Source organism: Podarcis gaigeae (genome assembly GCF_964106915.1).
Source record: "Podarcis gaigeae genome assembly, chromosome: 13".
Classification (NCBI taxonomy): Eukaryota; Metazoa; Chordata; class Lepidosauria; order Squamata; family Lacertidae; genus Podarcis; species Podarcis gaigeae.
The window spans coordinates 12,950,060-12,959,121 of NC_139689.1; the positions used below are offsets into that span (position 1 = coordinate 12,950,060).

The following is a 9,062-nucleotide window of genomic DNA, read 5'->3' on the forward strand; positions in this document are numbered from 1 at the left end:
TTGAAGTGAGAGTTTTATCACCTCTCTGTAAAGAGTTTTTGGCTGAAACCAAGTCTTGTGCTATATCAGAACAACAATGAAGCTGTAATCCTCATCAAGTGTATTTCAATAAAAGTACTAAGAGCGTTAACATTATTTTGATGCTCTGGTTGATTCAGGGCCAGCCCACCCATGAGGCAAGGTGAGTCAAGTGCCTCAAAAGGCAGGATTCACAGGGGAAGCAGAATTGGAACCCAAAGAATGCATCACCTGCTGCTGCTGCCACAGTGGCAGCAATGGCTGCGGCACACTCCTTAGAGGTCAGATCTGCAACCTCTCTCACAGCAACCGCCTCACCTTACAAAAGTGTGGTGATAATGGGAAACTGGAGTCAACTTACACGACAATTTTTGCTGGCATGAGTTTCATGGGTTTACCAGCTCATGTAACTGATCAAGAGGCATGAAACAGGTGTGACCCTCCTGGCATCACCCCATGCCACCACACCCTGGAACACCACTTTTAAGAGATGTACACCTCCTCTCTTTGCATTTCATTAGGTGAGGAGAATTGAACAAGAATATATCACAGATTTGAAAAGGATTACTCCAATATGGCACTGACAGTTTAAATTAAATTTGCATTTTGCTGGAGAAATGAAAAACACAAAAGTACCATAGACCCCATTGCTAATTAAAATATGACACAGATGAAGGACTCAGAATTTGTCAATTCTTCCTTCTGAGTTGCTCCTTGCTATTCAACTCAGGCTTCACCATAATAATATAGCATTTAGGTGAAAATATACAGCCTAGTAAACCAGCACTGGAGGCCAAGATGGAGAAGATCTCCACAGCCACCATATATTTTCCTTTGGAGCTTAAGTAAGTTGGAACAAAGGACAGCCACACACTACAAAATACCAGCATGCTGAAGGTGATAAACTTGGCTTCATTAAAGCTGTCAGGTAACTTCCTGGCTAGGAAAGCTACAGAGAAGCTGACAATGGCCAGCAAGCCCATAAACCCCAAGACACAGTAGAACATGGTGACTGACCCTTCATTACATTGCAGAACAATTTCTCTACTCACTGATTGCATGTCTAAATCTGGGAATGGGGGAGAATTCATCAGCCACACAGTACAAAGAGCAGCTTGAATCAAGGAACAGGAAAGAACAATGGAAACGGCCTGTTGTTTCCCCACCCATTTCCTCATGCTGGACCCTGGTTTGGTGACCATGAAAGCAAGGACCACAATGATTGTCTTGGCCAACACACAAGAAACTGCCACTGAAAAGATGATGCCAAAAGCTGTTTGTCGAAGGAGACAGGTCACTTTCTCAGGTCGACCGATGAATAGAAGAGCACAAAGGAAGGAGAACAAGAGGGAGGTGAGGAGAGTGTAGGAGAGGTTGCGGTTGTTTGCTTTGACTATGGGAGTGTCCCGGTGCTTAATGAAGATCCAAAGCACCAAAGCGGTAAGGAAGGACAAGGAAAGAGAAAAACAGGCCAAAGATATCCCCAGTGGTTCCTCATAAGACAAGAATTGTATGTTCTTTGGCAGGCAAGAATCCTTTTCCACATTTGGGTAATGATCTGGTAGGCAATGAAAGCATTCATCCATGTCTGAAAAAGAGAAGCTGTAAGAGCACCAGTATATGCCTAATACTAAAATGATCAAAATGAAAGAAGCAACAAAACCTTAAATAAGGGTTGCCGGGTTGAAATCTGAAAAACAATTTGCCACACTTCTCATGTAATTATATTATTAGCAACATGCCATATTCAATTCCTACCCACTCCCAGATGTTAGGACCTAACTCGACTTCTGGAGCTCAGTGTTATCATTTACCGTCAGGATTCTAGCAGATTTTACTTGTTCACATTTTTAAACATCCCAACATGATTTGAACTTCCCATTCTAATATGTTGACTGGAACAAGGTTGCATTTCCGTTTTAGCGCTTCTCTGAATTTGGAAACATGGTTCTTGGGTCTTGCATTTAAGAAAGGCTGTTGCAACCTTAGCTTTCTCCCTGAGGTTCTTTCATATCTCTGAAGGTTTCTGTTTTTTCAACTTTTGATACCTCCATCATCTGAGTGCTGATTAATTTCATATATATATATATAGTGTACATAATTAGCAGTTGTCATTGGCTTGGACTGATATTATTGAATATATCATGCTGTATCCTCATATCAGGAACCACAACCTTCACTGAATTCTGAACAACTTTCCTGAATTGTCTGAATAACTGAAAACCACAAGGGATGGGAGTGTCAGAATATATAAGTGTTAGTATGTTTTAAAGGCTCTTTACATGATGTCTCTTACCTGTCTGGTTGGAAATCTTCCCTTCCGGACATATAATGCAATCATAGCAGCAAAACGGTTTCCCTTCCTTCTTTGTTTTTTGATAACCCAAAGGACAATTGGCATTACAAAGAGAAAGGGGCTGTGCCTGTCCAAAAATGTAAGAGGATAATGTTTTCTATTTTGCAATATTGTATATCCACAATGTATTATATTCTGTTAACTTGCTGAACTATCTCCTTTTACAGTATGGTAGAAGAGGCAAGAGACAAGTAGGAAAGGGCAATCAAGGGCTACTTGCCCTGGTGGCTTTGGTTCTTCTCCACAGTTGGAGGCAACTGATTTGTTATTGTCATCTAACATAGTGCACCTCTGGGGGAGAAGTTGAACTGCTGCATTAGCAGTACGTAACCTGGGCAGTGTGCATCGAGCACTGGGTTTCCAAGACAAAAAGACACCCTTGCCGACCTCATTGATGTGGTCCAAAGGAAAGCAGAGCCATATTTTACAATTTTGGGTAGGGAAAGGAAATAAGCAAGCCCCGTCGTGATAGAAGGAACCCTTATGCTGCCTTCCCCTACATGAATATGGGCCTCTGTAAATTTATCAAGTTTTATTTTTTTCCAAGTCGTAAATTTGGTGGTAGTAGTGCAATAGTGAATGTAATGAGTGTCACTTAACTGGCAAAACATGGAAGATCTGCACACCCATGCCCTCACTGCTACACTGAGCACATGGATGAGCATACCACAGAGCTAGGTAAGTATCTGAACTGTGAATCATTGTAGAAGTGATGGATAGGCTACAAAATATGAATTTATCTCACCTGGTTAAACCTGCTGGGCCACACAATGGCTTCTTCACAAATGCAGAATGCTTCTTCTTGGGGAGCCATGGGGTCGATCTTTCCAACTTTCACTCTCTGAAAAGACTGGTTTGGAAATGTAACCCAGTTTATAATATCGAATCCAGACTCTAACTCTCCATTTTGGTTGAAGGAAACTTTCCCCCCATCACTATTATTAAATGAGATGCTTTTAACAAAGTGGTTGAGCTGCTTAGAAAAAAAAAAATGGATAGAACCACAGAGAAAATAAAAGAAAGCCAATTCATAAGGATATACAAAGAACTGATCATCATTCCCACTTCTTTACTGAACTGTATAAAAGCTTTATACCAAGTAAAAATAGATATGGAGAGGGAAAGAGCCCTGTAGGCCACCTTGAGCTTATTGCAGGAACGTTGAGAGATACGTACAACAATCAACAGATACAGTAATGTACCAAAACAATAAAATATAACAGTGGTAATAATGAAGGAAGTGACTGGGCAGCAGTGGAACAGGTCAGAATGGTAAAGCCACAACTACATTTATAACTGTGATGTGGTGGAAGGTAGAATGAGAAAAAATTCCTGCGCCATGCTTATCATTATCACCTTTTGGACTCTACAGAGAATCTAAATCCTGTTTATTCCTTTGCATCTGATGAGCAGTGGAAATTAGACAAAGTCATGGAATAATTTGGATATCTATGGCTGTTAGCCACAATGACTATAAACCTGCTCCAGAAAAAGGGGCATCGTTGCTCTGAACACCATACTGTTGGGAGTGGCCTATTGCCATAATGTACAGATCAAGCACTTCCCACAGGTATCAGGTTGGCTGCCTTGGAAAACCTTTGTTCTGACCCATCACCATTTCTACTCCACTTTTAGCATGCTCAGAACATTACCTTCCATAACTGTTCATTCTTGAATTTTACTCCTTCATCCACTTTCATTCTTTTTTTGAGGCTAGTTGAATGCATGGCATGCAAAGCATGTGCGACCACGTAGGCAGCTGTGAAGACACTGTAGCTGTGGCCAGTCATGCTCATTTCAAAAACAGTGGCAGGAAGTGTCTCCAGCTTCTCCTCTCCACTGCAGAGGTCTTCATCCTGTAGGTCTACCATGGAGTTGGGGAACAAACACCCAAAGACCTGTTCCCAGAAGACTCTAACAAAGCCATCTGCTTTCTCCGAGGTGGGGCTCCTCCCCTGAAGAAATTTATGGAATCCTACAACCTCACTGGAGTGAATGGCAAAGGATAGAGAACCATGGAGGAAGTCTATGTCCCAATCTCTTTGAAGGGGAATGGAAATGAAATCCATCTGAGCTGTCATGATCCAGACCTTACTCTTTCTCTTTACTGGTATATCCTCATGTTCTGAAACCTTGTAGAACATTATCAGGATGATCATGCTATCAATCTCACCATAAATAACCAATGTATTTACTGTGCTTTGCATAAGAACCTTGTTTATTTCAAATCCCTCTTCCACCATGTCACCAATTTCACTGGAATATGACATTTTGGGGATTCTCATTATGAAATCAAAACAGACACCTCTCTGGGCAAACCTGGGGATCACATTCTGTTCAAACCTCTCTCCATTGTCATCTTGCCCAGATATCACACCAATCCATGTCCACTTGAAATATAGCAGTATCTGGAGAATTGCCTCATATTGATGCTCCAAATTTGGGAACATTTGGTGAGAGAAAGCAGCTTGGGTTTTTTTATCTATCACTGGAGCAGAACCATATATGAACTAAAGGAAATGATTAAAAATTAAATGAGGGGGAAAGACCATTCTTTTATCATTACTCCAGGGAAGACATAGGTTGATTCCATTAACCATCAGTGTAGCAGATTGTTGGAGTCAATCTGCCCCTTCCATAGGTGCTGCTACCTACCCACCTCTCTTACCTGATGCACTGAAGTGACTCCAGTCTGGCAGCGTCAGGTAAAGACTACATCCCCCCTAACCAATATTATTTGGTGTTCTACAAGCAGAGATACCTCAGAAGAATAGATATGACCACAGAATGTGGACCTAGAGTTCATTCATTAATTTTTCTTTGTCTATTAATGTTTTCCCATCCAAATAGTCAAGATCGAGTCTCAGGTGTGGTTGGGAGGTGATCCAGCAGGTTCTCCTTATGTTCTTTATTTAGCAAGGGATCAACTGATCAAACCCTTACTGCCAAATTTGGCAGGAAAATCTGAAGCGTCCCATATTAAATATATTTTGGAAGGCAGGTCAAATGATATTACACTGGCCGTGGCAAAGTTTCTTTCGGAGGTTATTAAGAAACAAAGATCATTATGCCCTAGATAAAACCAAAGGACTGCCTTGGTTTTTCCAATCTGTATGTCTGGTCATTTTAAATGTATCTAGTTTTGAAATTGTTTTGTAGGTCTTTGGACCACAATAAAGTATTGTTGTATGTTCTTTTGTAAACAGGGAGGAACTCGAAAATTTAGAAAACTCATGAGTTAAAGGTGTACCGTCGGCTTAAGCCTGAAACTTCTGCTAGACAGCAGCCTATGCTGATCACCAGAACACAGACCATTATGTATAAGCAGGAAGCATTTTGAATTAGATACTGAATACCAATTGCTGGGTGTTACAAGTGCAGAGAGTGATGCTGTGCTCATGTCCTGCTTGAGGAATCCCCAAAGGCTTTGGGTTGGCCACTTTGAGAACAGAATGAAGGACTAGGCAGGCTTTTGGTGCATATATATATATATATATATATATATGCAGGTTTTGGTGTCCTCGGGTGTCTTCCCGTGTAAAAGTTTTTACACGGGAAGACACCCGAGGACACCAAAACCTGCATTCCTGTACCCGTGAAAATCTACGAAAGCAAATATATATATATATATATATATATATATTCTCTCATTCTTACTTCTGGAAGCCTCAAAGTTGCAGACATTGCAAATGCAACTTTTAAAAACAGTTAAAAAGGAAAGAGATGAGCAAATGCTTGTTAACCTTTCCCACTGCATGCATACATCATACCTGTGGAATCTTATAAATGGACAGGATATCTGCCATGTAGAGACAGACTTCAGAGATAGGTCCCCCAATGACTGCTACTAGATTGTTCTGACTATCACATTTATAGTTGGGGGTGAATCTGCCCTGTGTAGAGAAGAGTTCCAATGAGGCATGATAAGTCCATTTTGAAGTGAAATAGCTATTATAGATATGGAAGCCCAGAGTGACATTTGGTAAGATCTGGGGATTTTCATTGATCTCCTTTATAGCAAATATCAAGGCCAGAATATGCTGGTAGATCTGGGTCATCACCCTGTAATTAGAGTGACATGCAGTGTGACAGTGCATTTGCTACAAAATATGACATATACTTCCATGCAGTTCAAAGCATTCATGAAAAACACATGATCTAGGTAAGAACGATGAAATATTGTTATGCAGGGTTTTGTCCTCTGTGCTCACCAGCGCAGTACTGATACAGTATTCAGTACGTCTCTGAAATACTCCTCACCCCAATTTCTCTCTAAGATTTTGGAGGAGTCAGAGATTAAACCCAGGACTCTCTGCATTAAAACCAGATCCTCTACCCCTAAACTAAAGCCCTTCTCTTTATCAATACTTGTTGAGAACATATGGCCAGGGGGAGCAGGAACTACTGAAAAAAGCAATAAACATAGTACCGTAATTCAAAAGTCATTGAGGACTAAAATGACAAATGATTTTCCCTGTTACAATCCCTGCTACATTTGTTACAACCAGGAAAGTCTTAAATATTTAAGAGTCTTAAAATGAGAACATTATCATGATCACAATGCTGAAGGGTAGAGTAAGAGAGGACAGATATATAACATTTTTACAAAAAAGAAGAACTTTACACAGTATCTTCAAAGAGGTCGTTGGAAGGGCATGTTGTGAAAGCCATTGGACTGGAGAATATATATATCTGTGATATAATGCCAGCAATGATGAGGTCTCCTGGCTGATGAAACTTGTGAAGAATGGGAAGTGAGTTGCATTTGATGTCAGGAATCTTGCACACCATATGACGCAAAAAGACTAGAAGCAGGACTATAAATGCAACCAATTTCCCTGAGAGAATTCTGTCTCTACACCCATTTACTTGTCCCCACATCCTCCTTCGCTGAGTTTTGTGATGACCAAAACAGCTTGATTTGAAGGGCTGCACACTGTTGTGTGAGGTGTGTCTCACACTGTGCGGACTAAGATGTGCATGATCAGACTGACAGAGCCCTGACTGTCTTCAGCTCCATGTAAGAAGAGCAAAGAGCATAGTAATAGCATCCTTTTGCCTTGTAGTTTTGCTGGTGGTTACTACAGCTCCCTTGAAACATGAAGAAGTAGTAGGGTAATCATGACTAATTATTTAATTACAAGGGAGATAATCACCAATTTGGAAATACACACTTACTCTGAGACATTGCAGAAATAACAGTGTTTATCACATCTGCTTCTAGATCACCTAAACTGGATGGCAAGAGATTCAGAGCCTTACAACAAATGACTTTTTAAAAAAGCCTTCAGAATAGTGAGAAGCTAAGAAGAAAAAGTACCACAAAAGAAGTCTGCATTTGCCTTAAAAGTTGCCAATTTATTTACTTTTAATTATATACCGCTTAAATGCCAAAATGGCTTCCAAGTGGTTTAAAACTTTAAAATCAATTCATAATAATACTACAGAACAACACTAGAACATTCTTAATGAATGTATACAATAACATGAACAATTAAAAGCATGATAATTAAAATAGTTTTAAAACAGTTAAAACCACAGATTCACAAATTCAATTCAGGGGAGTGCTTGCATAACATTATGAATTACTTAGGTCCATATATTTTTGTGGTTCCACTCTGAGCAGGACTAAGATGTATATCACCCAATGAATGTGGAAATCATAAGCCTTGCATGAGCCAGACTTTTTAAGAAAGCTGTTTTCCATATTGCTTTTTGTAGAAGCTGAAATGTTTATATACTCTGAAGAATATTTATGACAATTCAAACATAATTTAAGAAAGAATTTATAAACATACTTGTAAGCATAGAAATAGAATACCAAAGGTTTTTAGCATACGGTAGATTGCATATTTATCATGTTTGCATTACTGCATTTCTATTCCTCTTTTCCTGCAAGGAGCTCAAGTTGGCTTACATCATTCTCCTGCTTTCCATTTTATTCTCACAGCAACCCTGGGTTGTAAATTTGACTGAGCAGTAATTACTGGATTGTCGTGACATAGGCTGCATCTAGACACATCAAAGAAGCATTTCTGGAAAATGCTTTGTAAACCCCTGGTGGAAGGCAAAGACATCAAAAAATAAAATACTCCCTGCTCATCATCACGTCCTTTGGAACTTCCACAGAGTTCTTTTTCTACTCATTTCTATCTGCTGAGCCCTGGGGCTTGGACAACTTCATGGAGACATAACGAAATCTAGTATTCAAGGCAGTTATATTCATTCCCCAGAAACAGAGACATCATGCCTCTGAATACCAGGCATTTGGGGGGTGGGTGGGAGAAGGCTATTGCAAGAAAACTCTACTTCAGGGGGTCCCAAAGCTATATTCAAGACATTACCTTCCACAACTCTTGATTTGAAAGTTTTACTCTTTCATCCACTAGCCTTTGCGTCTAGTTGAATGCTTGGCATGCATAGCATGTGTGACCACATGGGCAGCTGTGAAGACACTGTAGCTGTTTCCAGTTATTTTGCATCACCCCATGCCGCCACACCCTGGAACACCACTTTTAAGAGATGTACACCTCCTCTCTTTGCATTTCATTAGGTGAGGAGAATTGAATAAGAATATAACACAGATTTGAAAAGGATTACTCCAATATGGCACTGACAGTTTAAATTAAATTTGCATTTTGCTGGAGAAATGAAAACACAAAAGTACCATAGACCCCATTGCTAATTA

General features: G+C 40.0%; 1 protein-coding gene across 1 annotated transcript; it reads right to left on the minus strand.

Annotated features, from left to right (window-relative positions):
* Window positions 1-707: 707 nt before the first annotated feature.
* LOC310830401 (vomeronasal type-2 receptor 26-like) lies at window positions 708-3,188 on the minus strand (the record flags this gene model as incomplete). Its single annotated transcript, XM_083710177.1, has 3 exons — window positions 708-1,606; window positions 2,315-2,441; window positions 3,120-3,188. The coding sequence occupies 3 exons, from the start codon at window positions 3,186-3,188 to the stop codon at window positions 708-710; spliced, it is 1,095 nt and encodes a 364-aa protein (XP_083566303.1).
* Between the last annotated feature and the right edge of the window lie 5,874 nt (window positions 3,189-9,062).